This window comes from Vigna radiata, chromosome 1, assembly GCF_000741045.1.
Source record: "Vigna radiata var. radiata cultivar VC1973A chromosome 1, Vradiata_ver6, whole genome shotgun sequence".
Taxonomy (NCBI): Eukaryota; Viridiplantae; Streptophyta; class Magnoliopsida; order Fabales; family Fabaceae; genus Vigna; species Vigna radiata.
Genome location: NC_028351.1, coordinates 24,260,871 through 24,287,109, shown reverse-complemented (window position 1 = coordinate 24,287,109; position 26,239 = coordinate 24,260,871). Strand labels below are relative to the sequence as shown.

Below are 26,239 nucleotides of genomic sequence, written 5' to 3'. Positions count from 1 at the left end.
TAAATGTCCAAAAGTGGTAGAATGTGCCTTGTACATAAAGATTTTTTTTTAACTTCCAATTTTTTTCAGGTAAATGAAATATTTAATAAAAAAAATTCATAGGTCTTTCTTTATGTATAATAATTACATGGTACTTCACCACTAATTATAAATTTCATTTTTATTTTATTCTTATTTTTTTTTATTGTACGCTACTACGGATATTTTGTTTTATTTTCTTTTATTTTATTTTTGACATGATTGATATTTTATGTAATTTTAATTTTAATTTTGTTATGAAATGAATTTTTGTTCAACAATTAAATAAAAATAAAAATCTTTATCATGTTTACTTATCATCTCTTTTCTCTTTTCTTTTAAAATCTTTCGTAAAACATCATCATGATATAATGAATAAAAAAATATAAAATACAAAAAAAAAAAAGTAAATAATTTGGAACAAATTTTATATTAAAGATTAACAAGGAGACCTAATGTTTTAAATTGTCGGATGACAATCTAAGTCTCCTTCATAAGGTAGTGTTTGAATTTCCTAATTTTTCCTACTTCAATATTTTTTCAAAGATTGCTCTTTACATCAAAACAATAGATTTTATCCTTCATGCTCGAAATTTATTTTTCCTCTCCTTTGCAGTTGCCTACCATAATTGGATCAACAATAGATCTATCATAACTCCAATGTCACTATTTGAAGAAGAAACTGAACTTAGTACATAATTCCAATATAGCATACGGACCATTGTAATTCAACTAAGGTAATGTAACAAGATAATTATTTATGAAATTACATTATGAAGGAATTAATCCAGAAACAATAAATGGTGTAAAAAATATTACAAGAATGCCAACCTTAGATGGGATATTCATCTTCTTTTTATGGCATACGGTGTATGTTTATAGTCTCAAATAAATTCTTCTTATGTCGCAAAAACTGATCAAATAGTAAGATTTATGAAAAAATTAAAGAGATTTAAAAAAGTTATTCTGAATTTTAGTAATTAATGAATAATAGGTAAAAGTCCAAAAACTTACACAATGTACTTTGTCCACATTAAAAATTTAATAAAAACAATTTTTATTACATATATAACTCCCTATTTTGTCTTTATTTGTATAATAATTATATGGTCACTTCATCACTCATTATAAATTTTATTTTTATTCTTATTCTTCTTTATTAATTTATTAATTTTATTTTTTATGCTACCGCAATTTATACACGTGTGTTATTTTCTTTTATCTTATTTTTAACGTGGTTGATATTTTATGTAATCTTTAATTTAATTATTATGAAATGAGTTTTGTCTCGACAATTAAAATAAAAGATAAAAATCTTTCTTTTCTTTATTTATCATCTCTTTTACTTTTCTTTTAGAATCTCTAATTGAACCAACATCATGACATAGTTTTCGTTTTTTTAATGGTCATTTAAGCAAAAACGGTAAAATAGTGAATATATAAAATATCCAAAAAAATAAATAAATAATTGGAACATATGTTACCTGAATGATTATTAAGGAGAGGTAAGGTTTTAAATTATGAAGCGACAATCTGAGTCTTCTGGGTAAGATAGTGTATGAGTATCCTCTTAATTCTCCTTGTTCCAATATTTGTCCCTCTACATATAGATTTTATATTTGTAGTTTATTCGTCACTATGAGAAGAAGAGATTCATAATTCAATTAAAGCATACCCGTCATTGTAATTAACAAGTAAATTATTTATGAAATTACAATAAAAAAAATTAACATAAACAAGAAACAATAAACGGTGTAGAAAATATTACAAAAAAGCATTAAATAGAAGCAGGATGGGATACTCATCTTCTTTACGTGGCATTCTATGTATTGAAACAATTAATTTACTAATAAGATTTATTAAAAAACTAAAGAGATTTACAAACTTAACTAATCTGAATTATAACGATTAATGAATGAATAAGTAAATGTCCAAAAGTTATACAATATGCCTTGCAGATGAAAAACTTTCTTTTAACATTCAATTTTGTCCAGATAAATAACAAATTTAATGAAAACAATTTTCATTTTGTAGGTTCCAAATTTGTTTTTATTTGTATACTTCACCACTCATTATAAATTTCATTCTTATTCTTCACCACTCATTATAAATTTCATTCTTATTTTTATTTACTAATTTATTTATTTATTTTTTTTACGCTACCATTATTTGTCCGTCATTTTGTGTGTTACTTTTTTTTTTGACAGGGTTAATATTGTGTGTAATCTTAATTTTAATTTTATTATGAAATGATTTTTTTTTCAACAATTAAAATAAAAAATAAAAATTCCTCTAATGTTTATATATCAACTCCTTTTACTTTTCTTTTAAAATCTCTCACGAACCAACTCCATACCATAGTCGACATTTGTTTTTTTTAAATGGTCATCTCATCCAAAACTCTAAAATAGTGAACAAAAAATATAAAATACACCAAAAAATTAATAAACAAATTGGAACTAACGTAAAGTGAATAATTAACAATGAGGTATAAGGTTTTAAATTGTGAGGTGATGGGTAAAATAATGTATGAGTATCCTAATTCTCCTTCTACTCCAATATTTGTCTAAAGATTCCTCTATGCATCAAAACAATAAGTTTTACCTTCGTAATTTGTTCTATGAAAAAATTAAAGAGATTTACCAATGTTATCTGAATTTCAGATTTTTATTTTATTTTTATTTTTATTCTTATTTATTAATTAATTTGCATTATTATTTTACACCTATCACGATTTTCGTCATTACTTTCTTTTTTTCTTATTTTTGACATGTGTTAGAGCCCTTTAATTCCCTAGCTAGTGGGATTCAAGTGGCAACAAGAGGGAATGTGAAAGTTTGAAAGTGGAAAACAGGTGGCTGCAAAAGAGTGAACCGTTCGGTTTCGATGGTAGTATTTAAGTTGGAATTTTAAATTCTGGTACCATTTCTCTGCATGCACCCTTCGTCTTCAATCTTCAGAGTTTCAAAATTCCCCTCCTTCCCTCTAAAACTCATCCAACTTCTCTCTACAAATTCTAACCTTTTCATTGTTTCGATCATCCTTTAGACAACACTTAAGCATTTCTGGTGCCAAGCTCTCTCGCTTACATCGATCGGTTTTCAATTTGAGCTGGTAAGTTCAAATTCTTTTGATCCTTTGAAGTTTCTGCGTTACTATGCATGCAAGTACCTTTCAGCTTGCATGTGTTCATCAATCTCTTCTTTGAAACTGTTTTCTACCTTTGATTCTAAGATTGGTTCTTTCTTCACCAAATCCAAAGCTCGTAAGGAGCCACAGGACTCACGTGCGGTGTAGACATATTGTGAAAGAACAACATTTCTGGATATAGAGGTAAGGGAAGCTTGTAATTTAATTATGATTTGTTGTTTTGGATATTGTATGCATGGATGATGGTATGTTAATGAATTGGTTGATGTTGTGATGTTGCATGTTTGTTTGAATGTGTTCATGATTGACAAAATTGACAAGAACTGAGTAGTAATAGGGTTAGTCGTGACTCTACTAAATTTTGCGGAATTCTGTAAATGTGTGTTCGGTTTTTCTCCTAGTGCATTCGGTCTTGACTGGATTCTCTTTCTTTAGAGGATTTCAGTTGACAACCGATCGGTCTTCTATTGGTTAATCACAAGTATTCGGTTTAAGTATGAGTTTCTATTTTCTACCTAGTAGTCAGCTTACTTAAGGTATTCAAATTAGTGTTCATTATTCAAGATTTCCCTTGTATTCAGTATGTGACTAGATGTTAAGTTATTTAGTTATAGGCCTTACATATATGAATTACCAGTATGGAGTGTTCGGTATTATATTGGCACTTGGCTTCTTAAAGAGTGTTCGGTCTTGTACGGACACTCGGTTATGCAAAGAGTAGTCGGTCTTGCATTGACACTCGACTTATTAAAGAGTGTTCAGTCTCATACTAACACTCGGTTTCTTGAAGAGAACTCAGTCTTGTAATCTAAGTGCTTGGCCAAAGCTCCAAGTGTTCGGCCTAAGCTCTAAGTGCTCGGCCAAAGCTCCAAGTGTTCGGCCTAAGCTCTAAGTGCTCGGCCAAAGCTCCAANGGCCAAAGCTCCAAGTGTTCGGCCTAAGCTCTAAGTGCTCGGCCAAAGCTCCAAGTGTTCGGCCTAAGCTCTAAGTGCTCGGCCAAAGCTCCAAAGTGTTCGGCCAAAGCTCCAAAGTGTTCGGCCAAAGGTATAAGTAGTATGTTACGCCTTTAGTATTTGGCTCAATCTCAATTGTGTTCGGTCTTAGACGGTTTTCGACTCCACCTGGAGTTATCCTGTTACTTGACCGTTCGGTCATATTCAAATATAGGGAATGTTCTCCCTTCAACATTATACAGAGATTCTGTAAACTCTTCTTCTAGGTCTTGTTCAATGGTGGGAGGGCCTTTATTGAATGTGTAATTTTAATTAAAGATGTTATGAACAATGAAGTGTGATGGTGTAACAGTATGTTGTGATAATTCCAATGAAATATGAAAATACGAAATGATATTTGTAATATGGATCTGAATTGAGAATTCCAAGGAGGAATGTCTCGGTGGTTGGTTTTGATTAATTAAGTATGAATTGTGGTCAGTCTCTGCTGTCGTTCGTCCTGATATTCTGTTATTACTCCTCCTCATATAGAGGAGGGTAACTCATGCGTGGGAATGGCAGGAGGTCCGTGACCATAAGACCAGATGGATCATTGAAGGATCGGCCGCAGGTGGCAACTGTTGAGTGTATCCCAGTTACTACACCACCCATGTGCTAGAACGTCGAGTTACACAAATTCATACAATATGTTTGACGAATATTGATTGGTAAAGTAAGAATGTGGTCAACTTTGTAGTGGTCGCTCATCATGACATTCCAATGGTCATCAAGTCTCAAGTAGAGAATGGTGGCGCATGTGGTGGGAATAGCAGGAGGCTCTAGTCCGGACGATATGTACAACCTTGACCTAAGACGTTTTAATGGGCTAACCTCGTGTGGCAAGCTCGAGGGTTTTCCATACTGCGGTAATACTGATGGTTGAATTCCAGGTTACCACCCATAGGTACAAGGACGACCGTAGCTACATATTCTTACAGTCTGGATAGAGTCAAAGTGGTCGATTATTGTATTTATACGTTCGGTCTTTGATTGTGAAACTTGTATGATGGTTGCTTGTTTGGATACATTGTTTTGATAATTCAATACTCTATTTAAATAATATGTTTGATTTGATTAATAAATTACATAAGCTTACCCTTATTTTCCTGTCATGTCTATCGATTCCATACGGTCGTTCTTTTCACTACGATGATCATCCTTTGGATAGGAGCAGAAGGGCAGAAGTATTTGTGGAGCAAGCGCCGAGAGGTAAATCCCTATCGTCTAAAGTTAATGAAGAAGACCAAGAGGTAAATCCCTCTCGTCAGAAGTTTATATTGAAGGCCGAAGAGGTAAATCCCTCTCGGTTCCTATTGAAGGCCGGAGAGGTAAATCCCTCTCGGTTCCTATTGAAGGCCGCAGAGGTAAATCCCTCTCGGTTCCNAAATCCCTCTCGGTTCCTATTGAAGGCCGCAGAGGTAAATCCCTCTCGGTTCCTATTGAAGGCCGAAGAGGTAAATCCCTCTCGGTTCATGTTGAAGGCCGAAGAGGTAAATCCCTCTCGTTGAAGAAAAAACCGAGAGGTAAATCCCTCTTTTCAACTAGAAAGTTGAAAACAAAGACCGAACGATAAATCCCTCTCGGTCGAGAGGTAAATCCCTCTTGGTTCCTATTGAAGGCCGAAGAGGTAAACCCCTCACGGTTCCTATTGAAGGCTGAAGAGGTAAATCCCTCTCGGTTCATGTTGAAGGCCGAAAAGGTAAATCCCTCTTTTCAACTAGAAAGTTGAAAACAAAGACCGAGCGATAAATCCCTCTCGGCCGAGAGGTAAATCCTTCTCGTCAACTAGAAAGTTGAAAACAAAGACCGAACGGTAAATTCCTCTTGGCCGAGAGGTAAACCCCTCTCGTTGAAGAAAAAACCGAGAGGTAAATCCCTTTCGTCAACTAGAAAGTTGAAAACAAAAATCGAGCGGTAAATCCCCCTCGGCCAGGTAAATCCCTCTCGTCAACCAGAAAGCTGACAATGACCGAATCACATGTACTCAACCGTCCGACCTAAGTAAAATACAACAACATGAAAAGCAAGCTCCTCAATATAACGAGAAAAGTCTCCCTCAAACTCATAAGTCCTATAGTTAATCATGGCTAAAGCCGAACGATTAACTCGGACTTAGGGGGCATAATGTACAGTATGATATCAAGGCCGAGCGATTACAATATATTTTATTAAAGATATTGGTAAGCAGAAAATAAAATAATCAAAGGATAATCAAGAATATCTATTTAAAGATATTTAGCAACTAGCAAGATTTTCAAGTAAGTCTGTTTATATTATATTCTGTTTATATTTTGTTGGGCTTATATCAGTTTGAGGGCCACAAGCCAGGTACCTTCAAATCATCTTCCAATCATACTCCATTCACATACTACTCACACTCCACTACTCTGAAAATATTCTACAGTAATAACAAAATCACTAAATACTCAATTATGAACTGAGGTTCATCAAACCGCTCCTAACTTGAGCGTCAGAGTACCTTTTGCAGGTACCTCCCCCCTCCATCAAAAAGAACATCGAGCGGTTAAAGAGAAGCGTGCGGTCCAGACTGAAGGAAAGCAGGCTATCCAGATAATCTAGGCATCGGAAAAGCGGTAAAGCCACGTCAGAAAATGTTAGTGTCTCGGTCTCCAAAAAATCTACCGAAACAAGGATTTTTTTATTTATTTATATAAAAAGAAATTTCAAGTATGTTTTTTAAATAAATAAAAAAGTTTTTTTTTTCAAATACATGTATTAATTTATTTAATGTTTAGGACAAAAAATTGATAAAAAATGTTAAATTATTATTTAATAATCAAATTTGAAAAACTAAATTTATTTGTTGAATAATTAAAAACAACAAAATAGTTTTAAATGATTAAACTTTTTTTCCTAATCTCTATCTTAATTTAAGGGCGAGCTTATTTTATATATAGTAAAATAAGATTTTTTTTTGAAATACAATAAGAAAGGAGAATAGAAATTAGTCAAATAATTTTTAAATAAAAGTAATGTGAAGCAATATTTTAATTAACGTAATTGCAATATCAATAGACCGTGTCTCTTCAAAATGAAATTCATTTATTTGGTTAAATAGGAAGACATGAACATGTGAACAAAAATAGAAATTATAACACACCCAATAATTTGTTCAAGAAGAAGGGAAATATAAAATGAATTAAAATTAAAATAGTTTGTTCAAAAAGAAGGAAAATATAAAATGAATTAAAATTAAAATTTGTAAAAGAATTTATTTATTTAAAAGTATGGAATAAAAAATATAATTAAGAAAATGATTCTAAAAAAAAAAATTAAAGAGTAAAATAATGTATCTGGTTGTAAAAATTTTATGAATCTCAAAAGAAAAGTGTTTAATATTTAGAACTTGAACTTGTGCTTGTCGGATAAATATATTTGAAAGAAGAGTATTTTTCATGTCAAACATCCTTTTATATGTTAATATTATAATTATTTTTCAAGATTTGAATCCAAAACCATTTATAATGTGTCAACTTGACCCGAGAGTATTTTTTTTTTCAATGTTCTTAAAAAATATATAGAATATAATTATATTGTTTTTTTAAATGATTTAAGAAGAATGTGTTGTCATCACTTTAAAATATAATCTTGCTTGATGTATTAATAAAATTGCTTATTTTAATGTGAACAAAGAAAAATTAGAGTTAATAATTATTCCATTTTAGCAATTTTCAAAAAATATTTTGACGATTGTTTTTTTAATATTAGTCCAAATCTCGTAAGAAAAATCTAAAACCACCAAAATTGTTGTGAATAGTTACCGTTCATATTCATTGCATTCATGTTAATTTTATTTTTCTTTAAGAATATTTTTTTAGGAATATACATTTCAAAAAAAAAATAATACATACTAAATTTACATTTCCACATTTACAAGATAAACGTGCGTTAAAATTTTTTATTTTTATATGCTTTAACGGAAAAGTGGACTTATAAAAATATAAAAAAAAGTAAGTTTTAAAAATTTAATGCATTTAATTGATTATATTTTTAACGTATTTTAGTACAATTAAATATATAAAATAAAGTTATAAAATAGAGTTATAAAAAAAGAAGTATGAAATTCTGTTATTAATCACATATTTGTTTTTGAAAGACAGTAGAAAACCATATATTTCCTTTAAAAATATATAAGTACACATTAGTTTGCAAAATTATATGCAGATTAAATTGTATAAATTATTAGCTTTAGAGTACTAAGAATTAAGATTAAAATGTACCGTTAGGCGTAAAATTCATAACCTTTTTTTTTTTATGAAGAAGGCTTGTATTATATATTTTTAAAAGTCAATAAGTAAAAATGTGGTTACGTCTATTTAATTTTAGGGACTATATTAATTGTTAATTTATAACTTTAAGAATTACTCATCATTTTATTTATTTTTAGAGATCAATTCAATAGCTGATTTCAACTTTAGGTACTAAAATAATAATTTTAAGAATTATTCACCATTTTATTTATTTTTAGAGATCAATTTAATAGTTGATTTCAACTTTTGGTACTAAAATAATTAATAGTATTTAATTTTATAAATTATTTATCATTCGATTGTTTCCGGAGATTAATTGGACAAGTGTTATAACTTTAAGAAATAAATATATAATTCACTTAACAAATACATGCCTGGTTGCTTACTTTTAGATAATTCATTTTTATCTTATGTTACGATTTAAAAAAAAAAAATCGATAATATACACATTATGAATTATTTTTATTATTTTCTTAATTTTGAAGTACAATTTGAGTGATAATTGTAACCCGCATAATCGATAATTTACTTTATAAATATTTGTCGAATGCAACCCACACAATATTGTGTTTTGGTAGTTTTTTTTTCTTTAATATTAATATCCACATATTAAACTATTATTATACATAAATTTTTACTTAAGTTAAATTTATAGAAAACAATTGAGAAATTAAATTAAAAATATGTAACATTGTTGGATCAGTGAGTTCCTATGTTTTGGGCTTAAAAATGATTACATACGTAGGGCAAGAAATTCACGACACCGTTTGCACCTTCTGTAATCAACTTTCTTCTCTCTCTTCTCTTTCCTTCTTCTCTCACTCACTCTCTCGAGGCAAGTTCTCTCTCTCTCTGCTTCTGAGTGTTAGCTTTCCATTTTGTACGATTTGCAGCCTGTGCCATCGTGACGCGATTTTGAGAAACTTTTTTGTGCTCCTTTTGTGATTCGAAGATACCCTTTTGCCGCGTGGCATTTTTTTTGTATATTACTTTTTGTTCTACTCACTCTTAGATTCACCTCTTCAATTGGGTAACTGAGTTTTTCACGAGTTCGATCGAGTAGGAGATAAAGTTTGGATTTTTACGCAATTCGCACTTCGTTTCAGAAAGCCCCAATTTTTTTTCGGCCTAAATCTTGATTTACTGTGAATTTGTTTTTTCATAGCAAATGAATCTCGAGCTTCTTAGTGGAAAGTTTTGTTGCATGTTCAAATTGGAATGCAAACAGAAGATAAGATGCAGATATATTGGTTACATGTATCTTATTTATTTTAATTTTTATTTCCTTTTTTATTTGTGTTTTGCTTAGGTAATTTGCAATGGCTGAACCTTCCAAGGTCATTCACGTCCGAAATGTGGGGCATGAGATATCTGAAGTAAATTATTTCTCTCATTCTTACTCTGTTTTTGGTCTGTGTTTTGTAGTTACTTGTTTTTGTTATGTGATCATGTCATTGCTTTAACATGGCATAGTTTCACTAGCTTCGGCGCTGTCATGGCCAGAATGGTAACTTCTGTAATATTTACTCGTTCTGGAAAGAAAGTGACAATAGCCGTTTCTGTACTTAGTTCTACACTTTCCGTTTCAGTTATTGATTATAACAGGTTTTTGTTGCTATACTTTGGATCACTCTAGTGGTAAAACAACCGTTCCTTGCTAACGAACCTGCTAACTTAGGTAGTGGATATATCAAACAATGTTCGACAGTATTAACTAAAAATTACTTGTTCTATTCAACATTAGTAGCTACATTTTAAAGGAAGCTGCAAGATCATGTCAGTAACGAAACTCTTGGTAATAACATGTAGTTAACTGTAAATCTTTTCATAGTTCGTTTCAGAAACAGTTATACATTATTTGTTGTGTTGCCATGCCACTCTATATTTCTTCTAGTTTAGTATTATCTGAATATTCCAGACACCCAGACACAGCTATCACTAGCGAAATGTGAAAGCAAATGAACATTGATTTCAGAATTGCGTTAATAATTTCTGATATGAATTGTCTTTTTGCGATCGTAATCTAAATTACTATTACTGATCTGTTGAGTACTACAATCCAAATGAAACCGTAAAACCTTATGAGAGGGCCTTTGATGTCAGGTCACGGAAAAAAGGAAAAAAGTTGATTTTGGAATACGTTTTAAATGAAAGAGGGATTTACAAAAGTACACACCATAGCAAACAGAAGTCCAAAATGCCAGCCTGTAGTAGAATACAAGGATGTTTGTTTACTGTGTATTGCTGACAACCGAAAAGTGTATGATAACATTTTCTAAAATTGCTTATTGAGTTATAGTTACCGTATTCCATGAGTCATAAAGTAATTGAATGCCAACAACCAATACTTTTATGTTGTTTTTATGTTTACTCATTTGTTTGAGGGAAGAGATTATTGAGCTATACTGGAATGGAATATATGTTTGCTGATGTGCAAACAAATACTTTTGATTATATTCGAGGAATCAATTTGCAATTGCTGTTGTCACAATTAATTGAAATTCTTAAAATCTTTGTATCTCTATCATGGGATAATATTTATGAAGGATGAAGGAAGGATGATATAGGATCACAGAATGGGGAATATTATTCATAAAAATAGAAGAATTTTTTTTTTAAAACATAAAGCATTCATGGCACTCCAGACCTCTAGAAAATATAACTTTGAATCTACTTAAAAGTTTGTTGATGTTAAAGGATCTTTTTCAATGCTTGCTTATGTCAAATGTAGATTCCCTCTTAGTATGTTAGGAGGGGTGGGGTCCACCTAAAGACGACACTGGCTGATTATCAAAGATGATGTGAATGAGCAATTCTTTCCCATTTTCTGCCGAGTTTAAATTTATCAAGTGATTTATAAGTCATAACTCATGTGGTTGCAGAATGATTTGCTTCAGCTATTTCAGCCTTTTGGAGTTATAACAAAGCTTGTTATGTTGCGTGCCAAAAATCAGGTTGGTGTTCTTCTTTCTTCCAAATAAAATTTTCTGTTTTCCTTACATTCTGGGAAATCTAGGCTGTTTTGTTTTATCATTTTTTTTTATTTGTACAATCTGTTGCTCTTGTAGGCACTTCTTCAAATGCAAGATATTCCTTCTGCAGTTAATGCTTTACAATTTTATTCAAATGTTCAGCCAAGCATAAGGTACAAATAGATTATCTTTTCACTAATGATTTTTTTTTGTGGTTGACTTGAATACAACTACCTCTTGTCCTATTTATAAGAATAAGAACCCACTTTCAACTGTATTAATTGGTAACTGTCTTTTATATCCTTAATTTATGTATGAAGTCTATTAATGAGACATTGACTCATTTCCCAACAAAGTAGATGCATTCATTGGCCTATTAGCAATACAAGTCAACCATTGGTTAAAACAATTATCCCTTGAGTTATGAATAGTATAATTAAATATAACCATTAACCTTTACTGAAGCCATTTACGGGGGTGGTTATTCAACTTTTTTTGTTGGTCTTGGTGGATTAGGTATTTTGTTCTTATATATTGTAAGAAAGGTAGTATTTTGATAACTTGATATTGGATGTCTTGTTAAGAGATTTGAAAAGCATTATTAGTTCCGATTGTTTCTAAGAAATTATTATTCTTTTCATAGTTATCTTATGTTATTGTTTAATTGTAGGGGGAGAAATGTTTATGTCCAGTTTTCCTCACATCAAGAACTAACTACAATGGATCAAAATCAAGCACGAGAGGATGAGGTTGGTATTTTTTGTGTTTTTTTTTTCTTTAAATGGAAAATATATGCCTCAACTTGTGGAAAAAACTGAATATTTACCTACCCCTTTTCATTTACCATTTGTATTCTTTATATTTATGCGATGTTTTGTCCCTATAATATATATGTATATTATTCTCAGACTTTGTATTGCAATAAGTATAGTGTTGATTTCTTTTGTTCTGTAGTTTTCTTTCTCTTTATCACGAACTTCTCTATTTATTCTCCTTTCTCTCTCTCTCTTCTCTTTCTCTATGCTGTCTGCTGTCGGCAACTCTCTGGATGCACAGCCAAATCGAATTCTCTTAGTTACAGTTCATCACATGCTGTATCCTATAACAGCGGATGTCCTACATCAAGTGTTTTCTCCCCATGGATTTGTGGAAAAGATTGTAACCTTTCAGAAGTCAGCTGGTCAGATTCTCTAAGATTTCTTCCTCTCTCTTTCTTTTCCTTTTAAGATTTCTTTTTGTCTTTGGGGCCTAAATGGATTGAATTGAATAGAGGATATATTGGGTTCATGTAATAATTTCTTTTGCATTATGTAAATATATGTTTTGGTAGATAAATAGGAAAATGAGTTCGTTGATATGAATGAAATTAAGTTTTTCGTTTTTCAATGTGTCAGTGTCTTTTTTTTTTTTTTTTCTTTTCACACATTATACATATACCCTGTTATTAGATATGACTATTGAGGAACAAGGACCATCACTGCATTTTTTTTTATGGAAGAAGACTGTCTTTCTATCATAGTTAATTGGTTGATGTTTTGTGCATGTGTTGTATTACTGGTTTCATCTCGTGTTTAAAAACTGTGTAGGCTTTCAGGCTCTCATCCAGTATCAATCCCGTCAAAGTGCTGTTGCTGCCAGAAGTACACTACAGGTTGTTTTGCATTTACATGGAGTTTGTGGCATTACTTGGCTTGCTAATTTCTGACGATATATATTTTTATTTGATGATTGTACTTCTGACAATTTATAGGGACGAAATATTTATGATGGTTGTTGTCAGCTGGACATTCAATACTCTAAGTAAGTTAACCTTATCTCAGCAATTTCATTCCATTGTGATTTTTGGGTTTAGTGACTTGTGTTATTCTTCTATGCTGCTGATTAATCTTGTATCCCCCATCTTTCTGCCTTGCCTTTATTTATTTATGGTTGGATAATAATTCATGTTCATTGCAGCCTTGATGAACTACAAGTGAACTATAATAATGATCGTTCAAGGTGTGACTCAATTGGTTCTTTATTTCTAGTCCTTTTTAACACTGTCTCTTTTATAACGTTGTAATTATTATAATGAGTTTATTCCTCATGCTCCACAGGGACTTCACAAACCCAAATCTGCCTACTGAACAGAAAGGTCGATCTTCACAGGTATGTTGTTTGTCACTTGTTTATTTATGAATCAAATCTTGATCTTTGTCAAATACTTAACTAATATGTATTTTTAACTTCATCTTTCATCTTCTATGAAATAGCCTGGATATGGTGATGCAGGAGGCATGTATTCTGGAGCAAGGACAGGTGCTAAATATTTTAAAGTTGCTTTGGTTGGTTTGCTTTGTTTGTTATTGTTTATTTCTTTGTATAACTAATATTTTTCGTTTGCTTTTTACAGCTGGATTCTCACAGGTGGATTTTTTTCAAGTCAAGTTGATGTCTCTTTTGCGATTAGTGATTTACAGTGGAATATACGATGAAGTTATCAACATATCATCAATTTACATGTTGTGAAAAGTAGCATTATAAATGTCTAGCGGATTAGTGGTTGATCTCTTTTTACTATATAGATCTTTTAAAGTCTAAATGTGGTAAATACTTGATTTCATAATTGTTACCCTGCCAAATGTGAGATTGAGTTTGCTGATCTTTGGCAAAGTAATTTCCAATGGGGCTTTATATTTTATTTAATTTTTCAAATGAAGTTTCACTGAAAATGTTTGTTGGCCCCTCTGCTCTGTGATCAGCTTGAGATTTTCGTCCCTTTTGTGATAAATTACAGTCATATATTATGAATCTGTTAATGTTTTCTTTATAAGTTGAGTGTTGATGTGCATCTCTTGAATGGTTTTTTCTTCCCATTTATTTTTAAAGCATGTTTGGCTTAGCTTAATTGTTTGGAAAAAAGAATCAATTTTTTATTTTAAGCTCAGTTGATTTTGATTCTAAGTCATTCTGGACATAAAATATGCCAACATCAATAAGGCGTGTGCTAACTTTGCTTTTGAATTTTAGATGGCCAATGCTGCTGCAATTGCAGCTGCCTTTGGGGGAGGTTTGCCTCCTGGCATAACTGGAACAAATGAAAGGTGTACAATTCTTGTTGCGAATCTCAGTCCTGATGTAAGTACATTGCCTTGATCTCTCTTCCCTTTTTCCATTTCTCTACACTTCTCTAAATTATATTTTACTTGTAATTTGTTTTTATTCAGAGAATAGACGAAGATAAACTGTTCAATTTGTTCTCCATTTATGGGAACATTGTCAGGATAAAACTACTCCGAAATAAGCCTGACCATGCACTTATCCAGATGGGGGATGGTTTCCAAGCTGAATTAGCGGTACATTTTCTGAAGGTTTGTTTCTTGTACACCTTGTTGGTTATATATCTTTAACTAGATCTTGTGATATCTTCACTAATATGAAATGTTATTATTGTGCCTGTGGATTCATTATATTTGTTGTTTATGCAATAAGATATTATGCTTACTAGTCTTCTTTTTGAACTTACTCGGAAACAATTCAACCATATTCATATTTTATTGTTGAAACAACTAATACACAAGTGCTTATTCAATAAGTGCTTAATTAAGCAGTTTACCAATACACATCCTTAGTGAAGAGAGCTCATTACTATGCTAATATAAATTATGTTCAACCTTCTAGACACTAATGCCTACGTGTTCTAAATGCATTGAACATGATATATACATGAAAAAACTGTCTCTTAAGCATATTTTTCAAACACCTTTTTTCCTGTCTAAACCTTGAAGTTTCCATCTAGCATCATTCAGCTAGGGAGGATAAGCTCTTTCTCTTGACTTGAGTTCAAAAACCTCGTTTTTTATATTCTCCCCTTTTGTGATCTTTGGCATCTTGTTCCTGGTCTATCCTAATACTAAGAAATTATTTCCATTTTGCATTGGAGAAACTTCTTTCTGTTTCCTTGGTTTGTTGCTCCTCTTTCCTGGTGGTGGCACCTATTCCCTCTTGCTTGATAGGCACTGCGTCCAGCTGCAGCTCAACAGTCAAAAGCCATTTTGGTTTTACCTGAATATTAGTCATAATATTGATTCTTCTGTTAATGATAGATGTTTTTTCAAGTTTATCTTCTCTAAATATTCACATTTAAGCATTCATACCTAAAAGTGAAATGGAATCCATCACCATATCCTGATATTTTTCCCACCAGCCCATTAAAAATATTACCCAACTTATACTTGTAATTTACTTGTTAATTTTTAATATAGGGTTTTATTTTCTTGTTGCCTTTGCATGCATTATCCAGCGATACTGAATTTGAAATTTGTATTTTGTAACGAGATGATATTTTTGTTTCATGACTGTTTATTCTTAACAGATTGTGCTAATAAAAACTTACACTCATTTTTATTTGTTTATTCTTTATTCTACTGGTATTGTTTGGCATGCAATGTTGATTTCTTCAATGATTAGTTTTGATAGAGATTATAGTTATAATATCCTAATAAGCTGATTTTTTTAATGCGAAATTTTAATGAGTTAAACAGTATCTTTAATTAATGGTTTGTGCTACTCCCATCAGAAAGTAGAAAATGGAGAACTGTTTGATTAAAACTGGATTGCTAGCCAATTGAATCGAGATTATATGCTGGTGCTATTGCACATTACATTGAACATGATAGATCCTCTAGTGGTCTACAAAACATTTGTGTTTATTTGATGTATTTATTCTCCATAGTTGCTGCCTGCATTTTAATCAGGCACTTTTTCAGCTCTAGCTTTAAGCCACTCACTAAAACCTTTTCAATTTGAAACACAGGGAGCCATGTTGTTTGGAAAGCGGTTGGAAGTCAACTATTCAAAGTTTGCAAACATATCCCAAGGTGCTGATACACACGAGTATGTCAATTCAAATCTCAATCGATTCAACCGAAATGCTGCAAAGAATTATCGGTATTGCTGCTCCCCAACAAAAATGATCCACTTGTCCACCCTCCCACAAGACATAACTGAAGATGAGATTGTAAGCCTTTTGGAGGAACATGGTAACATTGTCAACTGCAAAGTCTTTGAGATGAATGGTAAAAAACAGGCACTTGTTCAATTTGAGACTGAGGAGCAGGCTACTGAAGCCCTTGTGTGCAAACATGCAAGTCCACTTTCTGGATCGGTTGTCCGTATCTCCTTTTCTCAGTTGCAGAATATATGAGCATAATAACTGAAGGAAAACCGATTTATGGTTGCTACTTGCTAAGCTTATTAGGTTCTGAATTTGGGAAGGATAATTTTTATGCTGATTATGTCACCCTCATTGTCATTGTAATGGTCTCTTTGCTTGCTAATTTACTGATAAAACCTGCTCTACTTTTTCTCTTTGAATCATTTCTCTCCTCATTTGCCTCTACTAGATTATTAGGCTGCTAACATAAAGTAGTGGGCAAGCTTTATTATTGCAGATGGATGTCGCCTTGAAGAATAGAAAAGAGAGGGAAGTTAAGTTACTACCTTCTTCAGAGTTGAGGGATTTTCTTATGGTTGTTCTTATTATGATTGTTGTATATGCTCTGTAATTCAGGCTAAGTAGGTCTTTCTGTTGTATTCTCAATCCATTTCAATTTTCTTGTCCAGCTAAGTGAAAAACTATATTTTTGCTTTTGGTTTATTTATTCCCATCTGCACTTTGTAGAAGCTACATGGTTCTCTCTTCCTCTCTTTCATGTCCTACCCTTCTCTTCCCTTTCCTTCCTCGTTGCATGTTCAAGGATTGAGAACATTTTCTTTATTTCCTCTACTTTTAGATTCTCATATTTTCTTCCTTATCCCTCTCCATCTCAACCTTCAATGAAAGAATGTAAAATTCTCATTAAGTAAATGAAAGGACCTCTTATTTTATGCAATCTTTGCTAGATATGCATGGTGTTTCTCTAATTTCTTTTATATTTGGACAAATTTATGAATTACTCCTATGCTTCCTGAATGTATGTTTGGATTTATGGTAGGAAGTGGAGTGGATAAAAAGTTTACACCATTGATGAATTTATGAAACTAAAGGATAGCATCCAATCAGTCTTCCATTATTTTCTGGTACATGTCTGTGATTTAATGGTTAATCCGTGCATGGGACTGGTAAGAGTTTTAAGGAGTTCTCAGGTTTATTATTTTGTATTGGTTTAATTATTTATGTAATTTAATTTCTATAGTTACAAGTTTACTCCATACATTTAAAGAAAAAAAACGTTTATGGATTGGTATATTGAAATAGTTATTACACTGTGATTCAATTATGAACTGTTATATATATGGTAAGTTTAATCCATATATTTTAAAAAAAAATGTATGTCATCTATTTAAAAACTATCATCAGTTTGTTGATTTTTATAATAATTACTTTTCAAGGAAGGTTTGGTGACAAGGAGTTAATGACTATTTTATCATGTGGTCAATTAATACTTTGATGCACATACACTTGTCGAATTATTTATTTCCATTTTTTAATGTAATATTCAAGGCAAATATGTTAAAAAAAATCAATAAAATAGTTAACAATATTTTATTATTCTTGTGATTATTTTTAGGGTTAAATATGTTTTTAGTATCTATACTTTGAGGCGATTTTGGTTTTAGTCTTTCTTTTAAACTTAAACTAAGGTACAATTTAGTCTTTCAACTTTAGAAAACTTTTGTTTTAATCATTTTTACCAAATTTTTTTAACTTTATTTGTTGTTTACACTGTTTAATACATTTTTGCTTCAATGTTAACTGAGAAATGCATTTGAAACAACAAATAAAGTTAAAAAAATTTGGTAAAAATGACTAAAACCAGAGTTTTCTAAAGTTGAAGGACTAAATTGTATCTTAATTTGAAAGAGGGACTAAAACCAAAATCGTCCAAGTATAGGGACTAAAAACATATTTAACCCTTATTTTTATATATATAACTCATTATTATAAACTATAATAACTTTTTTTATATCACTCCTATTATTCTATTATCATCCGCATTATTACTATTATAGTCTTCGTATCATTATATTTATTGTAAAACTATTATTTATAACCGTTAACACTATTACTTCTTCTTCATTGTGATCGCAATAAGTATTATAATCATCAACATCTTAGTCATATTTTCATCATATTCTTTAGTTATACCGTAAAGATTAACAAGGAGTAAAATTATAGGTAAGGATTTAAAAAATAAAAAATTCATCCCAGTGTAATTAAAATTAGATGTTTTTTTTAATAAGAATAAATATCAAAATATTTTTAACCATGAAATGAAACTAAATCTTCTGTTGGAATAATTAATTCTATGTATCATCATTAGCCTAAGTAGGGTGTAGTGTGCTAAATAATTTGAGTTGTACTTATAGTTGTATTTAGTTCTTCACCTAGGTTTTTCTTAATCTTCAGTGTACTTTTGTATCAATTTTTCATTATAAATAGAAGATTGTGAGTTAGATGTCACAACTTCTCTAGAAATATATTTATCTATCTCGCCTCATTCGTCTGACACTAGTTATTGTTGTGTGAAACTGTCCAGCATCATTTTCTGTTGTTTGCCACTGTCTGGTGTTGTTTTGCTACTATCCAACTTTATTTGCAACTATCTATTGTAGTTTGAACCTATCCAACTCTGTCAATCATTGTTCCCTGCTGTTTCGTCGTTTGTTGCCTTTTGCCATTATAGTGTCATTAGGAAACCATCGAATCTAGATCGTCTCTCTACACGACGACCAGCCTCGTCGGTGTCGAAGCCAGTTCTCCTCCATGCACACATAATCTTTGTATGCTGTGAATAGGTGCATGTTGTTCAAGCGCCACAATTTGTTATCGGAACGACACCGCATTACCTTCATAGTTGTTGTTGGACCCCCTTCTCTCTATTATAATCTTCAAAACTTTATTTCAGTGAAGTTCATAAGCCATCCCCGTGGAAGTCCAGTGAAGTCACTTAAAGTTTCCTTCTTAACTGGTTGTTTTTTGTTTCCTTGGTCAAAAATGGCGATTGAAAGTGTTATTTCATTATCCGGAAATCTCTTAATTACTTTCGAGAAGCTAAACGGGAAAAAAATTACCTATCTTGGTTTGTTACCATTTCTTGGCCAAGGGTATTATGACTACCTGGAGCAAGATGGAAACCATGTGCCTACTGAAAAAGTTGAAGAGTGGAAACAAACAGATTTCCAATTGTGTGTCCTATTATGACAATCCGTGAAACCAATACTTCTTATGTCCCTTAGAGCTTTCAAAACTTGTCACTCCTTTTGGAAGAAATTTCAAAGCATATATGCCAATGATATTCAACGTCTCTATGATACGAAAACAAGCTTGTCTATCTCAAAATGGCATACCGTGATATGGTTTCCTTTACGAATGAAGCCTAATCAGTTGTGGAAGAACTGAAGATGTTTCTGGAAGTTGAATCTTTGGAGGAAATCAAGAAGAAACTTGACAAATGTTATATGCTATTAATCCTTCGTGCTTTACATATAGACTTTGATCATATCAGATCAACTTTCGACCAATCATGAGGTCCCTTTTAGGGAAACCTTGACCACACACCTTCTTTGTAACCTAGTGCCTCAAACTCAGGAAGCTGATGAACTAGTAGAACCATTTATCATGGTTGCCATACAAGGAAGAGGAGGACGTAGTCATAGAGGAGAAGGACGTTGAGATCGAGGGTGTCCTTAGTGCACATACTACAAAAGGACGAGTCACAGCGAAGAAAATCCTTACATGGTTTTCCTTCCAAAACAACCAATATTTCTAAGGATGAAACTACCAATTCCAAGTTCACAGAGGATGAATCTATGGTTAAAGTCTAATAGCTTGGTACAATCATCTCAATCTCCAAGTACATCAACAACTTGCATTTCTTACCCACAGAAAGTTAAAATTCACGAGTAATTGACTTAGGTACCTTAGATCACATCTCTAGTTATTTGTTCTCAACCATTTTCTTTCAAGAAAAACCTCATTTCATAACCTTTGCAAATGATTCTAAAACCTTCTCAAAGGGAGTTAACCAAGTTTCCTTGTCTCCCTCCTGAAATTTGAAGTTTGTCATTTTTGTCCTTAATTGTTCTTTCAATTTCCTTAAGCCAGTTAACCAAAACGTTAAATTGTTAAATTATTTTTCATCAAAAATATTTTGTTATAGGGTGTGGTTCAGGGAGACTGATTGGAGAAGGATATGAAGTTAGAGGATTATACCATTTTGGATCTCGTTCACAAGTGTCCTATGTTACAGCTCCTAGTCTTAAAATGTTACATGATCAACTTTATCATTCTTATTTTTCAAAATTAAAAAAAAATATATATCTTGAACTTAGTGATCTTCAGACCTTAGAATGTAAGTCAAGTCAACTAGGAAAACATGTTATATATACCTCTCCTAGCAGGTGTCAATCAATGTGTAATTATAGTTTCTTTATTATCCATTATAATATCTAAGGACCTAATCGCCTCTCCTCTTTTAATTTTATGTACTTTGTTACGTTCATTGATGACTATTTTAGATGTACTTGGGTTTATCTTATGAAAGACCACTCTAAATTGTTACCCATCTTCACATCCTTTTTTTTAATGAAATCCAAGAATTAATTTGGTCAAGTAATCAGAATCTTAAGAAGTGATCGCCAAACAATACTTTCATCCATTTTTTTTGCAATCTTGAGTTCCCATGGTATATTACATTAGTCCACTTATCCTCATACACCACAACAAAATGGTATAATAGAGAGGAAAAATAGACACTCGGTTGAAACTACTCGTACTCTTTTTGCTTGGTGCCTATATTCCTGTCCATCACTGGAGATGACATCTTAAATGCATGTATTCTTATTAATAAGATGTCCTCTTCCTCTCTCAATCATAAAGTCCCTTTCTCCATTTTCTTTCCAAATAATTATCTCTTTCACACTCTGCATTTTTCAGACAAAATTTAAAAAAAAAAAAATTATTGGCCAATAGCATGTTGACACGTGGCAGTGTCAAATAAGTGTCAAATTTATGGTGTCAAAATAACGGGATCCTTTCCAATATGTACACTTGTAACCTGAGCAGAGCATAATTTCAAATCAAACCGAAACGTTTGGTAATAAAATGGAGGCATTCCGCTTATCACATCCATTTATGCTCACAACCAACACCTTCAAGGTGCCCTCCCTCTGCACCTTTTCATTCTCTACGCATCCTCGCCGGTGCTTCAAGGTGGAAGCTGCCAGAACAGACAAGAATAACCAGCCCTTCGACGCGGCGGCGTTCGAGGCGGAGCGGCTGGCTCTCGACGCGGAGGCCCGGCGAGCCATGGCGGAAACCGCCGACCCGAAGGCCTGGAAATGGGTAATCAGAAAGAGAATATGGGACACTATGGAAGCCCGCAATTTTGCCAACAACCCTCGACCCGTTCACCATCGCATTCCCAATTTCGTTGGGGCTCCCGTCGCTGCTCAAAAGGTATTTAATTTTTAATGGAAAGTGAAGAACCCGCTTAATGAAAGAGCAAGGCATGGTTGGATTAGGATAAACATTTAATAAATAGAGAAGACAAAATGAAGGGAAAATTAAATAAATTTCAATATAATCTGATAACAGGAAATTGAATGAATGACATCTTTTAAAGTAGTATAGTATGAAACGAAATGAATAAGATTGATATAGGGAGGTTTATCTTCCATAAGAAAGCGTCTTAAGTGAAAAAAGTATCAGTATATTTACCCTGGATTTGAAATGGGTTAATTGAACTGCTTGATGTGGGTTTTGGCAGATGAGGGAGCTAGATGTTTTTCAAGTTGCTCAATGTGTAAAGGTTAATCCAGATTCTCCTCAGAAACAAGTCAGGTTTCTCACTCTTTCAGGTCTGTTACTTCATTTGGTGTTTCTTTTTTGAGTGGTGCTGAGTGGGGAGGGGAATGTTGTTTATGAACATTGGTTTTGAGTGGGGCTGAGTGGGGAGGGGAATGTTCAAGTTTCTTTTGTGTGTGGTGCTGTGTGATTGACGCCTCATTGGTTTTGTTGCAATTTTTCTGGATTTGAAGGGACTGTAGATAAGTGAGAAATAACAAGAAATGAAAAGGTTTTAGAAAGATATATGCTCATGATAAGTGGAAGAATAATGCTACTAGCACTTGCTTTTTGTAATCATACAAAACCGCACATTTAGCTACTTCTCAATATCGGTGGCACAGTTTTAAATTTTTTCATGTTAATATCTCAGGTGTTGATTAGTTGCTGTTGTTGTGAGTGCAATAGTAGTCTAAATGTCAGCATTATTCTAAGTGAAGAATATCAAAAGGAAAAATAAACGCTGCTTGACAGTTAAGTGGTACAAGTTGTTGCATGCATGACTGCATTAGTGGATTGCACCATGTAAGCTCAGGAGCATCTTCCTGAACCTGAACTGTTCCATCTAAACATAGAGGGTTTCATGTGCAAAGTTGTATTAGTATGGTGCAGCTAAAAGTGAACGATAATCAGTATGGAATATGGATTATTAATTGTCATTGTAAATCAGTATATCCCTTGTTGCAGTAAGCTACTATTAGTTTTGCCTTTAGAAGTGAGGCTTTGATAAAAATTTGTTGAGTAGATTACATTGACTATTATTTTTTGAGCAATATTGATGTGGCGTGAAAGAGTTGTGAAGATCTGGCTTAGATGTCAGTGGCTGAACTTCACATTTATTTAATATATTTATTAGTAATCAATTTGAGAGTCCTCGTTATGTTGACAACATTGTTTATCTAATCCTAAGTTATTAGGACATGTAAGATCTTGTGAAATTGAAGGCTCCAGCTAGCATACTGGATGTCTGATCACATGGATTCTAAAGCAATACAGATATCAATAATTTGATGTAAATTTTAGAATCCTTAAAAGGTGGATTTTCCTGTAACACTCAGTATTTTTGTTATTAGGCCATATAAAACCTTTTTTTGTTATGAATTTCAGATATATATGGCATGATGGTTTTTTACTGTATATCTTTTTTACTGAAAGTGCTAAATTTCACTTTGTTAAGTTTGATATACCTGCCTTCTGGTGATTGTGATGGCCTGCGATCTTTACTCTTGATTTTCATTATTATTTTGATAAGTGGGAGAGTGAGACTAATTCTTTACTGGTCCTTTATTATCTAAGTTGAGCATAATGTGAATAACATTAAGAAGCTTGAACTGGCTAAAGCATAATTTGTGATCAATTATATAAAATTATAATAATAAAATAAGACTTTAGGAATTTAGTTAATTCAGGTCTCTAGGTTCTTATCTTCTTCTCCTCAAGTTCCCTTCTGACCGTATATCTTCAATATATATCGCAGATGGTAAGAAGTTGTTGACTCCTCAACCTCGATTAAGAACAGGTTTCTTCTCGGTTCTTGAATCCAGTATGTTAACTTTGGATACCATGAAGGAAGCCTGCACTTCGGTTGGTGTTGCCAAGCATGGACGACCGATTGGGTTAGATGAAATTATAAAGGTAGATCTTATTGTCATTGGATCAGTTGCTGTTGACCCAAGCACAGGGGCTCGATTGGGAAAGGGAGAGGTAAATTTACATGTCTTGGAATTTTATTATGGCCATGTTTAATCTTTTTGTTCACTTATCGATTAAAAGGCTAGAACTACCAAAGTAGATTTTTAATGCTTGGCAACCTGTATAATCTTTGGTTTAAAATTTTTCTTTGACTTTCTATTTGCTTACATATCATGAAACTTCTTGCCATGAAATATACCTCGTGGAAGGAAACCAACCTCAGTCTAGTTTCAAAGCTTCCCCTGAAACAAAAATCCCTACTTTCCTCTGACGTTGTATGAGTGAGCCTTGAGTGACCTTTTAATCTATTAATGGACTTTTTAATTTAAATGTTCCTTCAACAAAGATGATTGAACTGCAGGGATTTGCGGAACTTGAATACGGTATGCTGAGGTACATGGGAGCCATCGATGATTCAACACCAGTTGTTACCTCAGGTAGTTTTGGTTCCTAACCTGCCTTCACCGCTTTTGTGAGCCTGCCATTTTAAAATTTTCTCTTGGACATTTTGGAAACACAATTTCAACAGTTGAAGTACCTGCATGCATGTATAACACTCAGTTAAAGTTGGTTATGGAACCTCTTTTAAGAAAAACATTTTTCTTTTAAAAGAATTATATACACTGTATGCTTGATATTATTTCTGTTTCCACACATGATTCTCTGACCTCTTATATTTAGAAAGGTTTTTTTGGGTCGAACATATTTGGGTTGCAAAACGATATCGGGAAAATAGTTTCCTTGCACGAATACTGACATGCTAACTGAATTTAGTGCAATATATTCCCCAATCAGTTCCTCCATACCATATTGTAATGTGCAGCCCAATTCATTACTTTTATTATTGTTGCCTTGGCTAAAATTTGCAATTTGCCTTCTTTTGTATATAACATTGAGAACAACCCTTGCAGTGCACGACTGCCAATTGGTGGACGACATTCCAGTCGAAAAACTACTAATCCACGACGTACCAGTGGATATTATTTGTACTCCAACACAGGTCATTTTCACACACACGACTATTCCAAAGCCTCAAGGTTGGTGAAACAATGCGACCTATCTGTCTTTACGTCTTTTTCTTACCCTTTAATCTCTAAATCATTGAGATGTGAACCTTGAATTCTGTAGCATCAGTTTATCTTTCCCTTGTTGGATGTTCATAACTTCTGATATTTGTTAAAAAAACTTCTCTGCTGCAGGGATTTACTGGGAGAAGTTGTCTCCTGAGAAGCTTGGACAAATTCGTATACTGAGAGAGCTCAAGAAGAGGATTGAACAAGAGACTGGAAAGAAGCTTCCTACTGGTCCATCAGAGAAATTACCACCCACTGCTCAACGAAGTCGCAGGGGTTAGTTATATACATGTAAGTTTTGATGGATTTATGTATATATTAGAGGTGTTTAGTGTTAAGTAATGATAAAACTGAATATTTAATGTTAAAATTGTTTACTTGTATATATAACATCGTTGTTTTAGCAAAAGCGGATATGTAAAGACCACTTCAACGAAATAACCATTCTTATTGTTGAAAGTATCTAGAGGATGAGTTGGGATGAATTTGTGTTACCTAATTTAAAATTGTCAGGCTTATTTAAGCTCTATGTGAGCAAGTTTTTTTTTTTTTAATCACTATTTATAAGAAAAAAACTAGAAAAAATAAGTTAAATATTAAAATTAATTTATTAATAAGTTAAAAAATCAATTAGAGAAGCTAAGTTCTTATAACTTTTTCAAAAAAACTGATTTTAACTTCTACAATATTTAATTTATTTGTTTTTTTTTTTAATTTCTTTTTGTGAGTGCTTTTAAAAAAAATTACTCAGTCTGGTTTTTGTTAGACAAATGACAAAAATCTAAGAGGGTGAATTTTATTTGAGAATTTTTTTTTTATCTAAAAAAATATATTTCATTAAAGATGGTTACAGAATTGATTTAGTTCTTTTAAGTTGTAAAAATTGTATTATTAAACATTTCATATGATAAAAGAAAAATCTTACTTTATTGAAGTAAAAAGTACAGTTTTAATTATGCATATAATAAATAAGTAAATAAATAAAACCTTGTGTAAAAACTCCCCTTAGTCCCTTGCTTGGATATGGTAATTTTACTCCATTTCCATCATGTTCCACCCATCATTTGACATTTATCCAATTTAATATATTTCACGAATATTTATAAATACAAAATATAAAAAATAAAAATTAAACGCATGATTTAGATATAATTTTACTACCTATCATGTATCCATTTTATCCGACAATTTTGATTATTATAATTTTTTTCTACAATTTTAGTCCTTAATGACTGTTTTAGTCC

At 32.2% G+C, this 26,239-nt stretch overlaps 2 protein-coding genes across 3 annotated transcripts; both read left to right on the top strand.

Moving 5' to 3' along the window:
* Window positions 1–9,153: 9,153 nt before the first annotated feature.
* Window positions 9,154–17,197, top strand: LOC106773748 (polypyrimidine tract-binding protein homolog 3). Of its 2 annotated transcripts, none has more exons than XM_022786632.1 (15): window positions 9,154–9,265; window positions 9,740–9,806; window positions 11,313–11,384; window positions 11,499–11,575; window positions 12,073–12,151; window positions 12,429–12,582; window positions 12,989–13,053; window positions 13,153–13,202; window positions 13,359–13,400; window positions 13,499–13,550; window positions 13,655–13,700; window positions 13,795–13,808; window positions 14,412–14,519; window positions 14,609–14,752; window positions 16,198–17,197. In XM_022786632.1, exons 2-15 carry the CDS (start codon window positions 9,750–9,752, stop codon window positions 16,585–16,587), a joined length of 1,350 nt encoding a protein of 449 aa, XP_022642353.1. In that variant the 5' UTR covers window positions 9,154–9,265; window positions 9,740–9,749; the 3' UTR covers window positions 16,588–17,197. The 2 variants fall into 2 exon arrangements, with proteins under 2 accessions (XP_022642353.1, XP_014515984.1); XM_014660498.2 differs by having other exon boundaries at window positions 9,155–9,265; window positions 12,459–12,582.
* Window positions 17,198–21,447: 4,250 nt separating this feature from the next.
* Window positions 21,448–25,455, top strand: LOC106766134 (5-formyltetrahydrofolate cyclo-ligase-like protein COG0212). The gene is made up of 6 exons (XM_014650892.2): window positions 21,448–21,843; window positions 22,154–22,244; window positions 23,708–23,934; window positions 24,284–24,359; window positions 24,834–24,959; window positions 25,122–25,455. Exons 1-6 carry the CDS (start codon window positions 21,490–21,492, stop codon window positions 25,274–25,276), a joined length of 1,029 nt encoding a protein of 342 aa, XP_014506378.1. The 5' UTR covers window positions 21,448–21,489; the 3' UTR covers window positions 25,277–25,455.
* The last annotated feature ends 784 nt before the right edge of the window (window positions 25,456–26,239 follow it).

What these genes read in the sequence shown, in the direction of transcription:
- LOC106773748 (XM_022786632.1), top strand. Translation starts at nt 9,750, where the DNA reads ATGGCTGAACCTTCCAAGGTCATTCACGTCCGAAATGTGGGGCATGAG. An exon ending in AATGTTCAGCCAAGCATAAG is followed by an intron (nt 11,576 to 12,072) that starts GTACAAATAGAT and finishes GTTTAATTGTAG; the next exon opens with GGGGAGAAATGTTTATGTCC. An exon ending in TATAATAATGATCGTTCAAG is followed by an intron (nt 13,401 to 13,498) that starts GTGTGACTCAAT and finishes CATGCTCCACAG; the next exon opens with GGACTTCACAAACCCAAATC.
- LOC106766134 (XM_014650892.2), top strand. Translation starts at nt 21,490, where the DNA reads ATGGAGGCATTCCGCTTATCACATCCATTTATGCTCACAACCAACACC. An exon ending in CTCGATTGGGAAAGGGAGAG is followed by an intron (nt 23,935 to 24,283) that starts GTAAATTTACAT and finishes ATTGAACTGCAG; the next exon opens with GGATTTGCGGAACTTGAATA. An exon ending in GACTATTCCAAAGCCTCAAG is followed by an intron (nt 24,960 to 25,121) that starts GTTGGTGAAACA and finishes TCTCTGCTGCAG; the next exon opens with GGATTTACTGGGAGAAGTTG.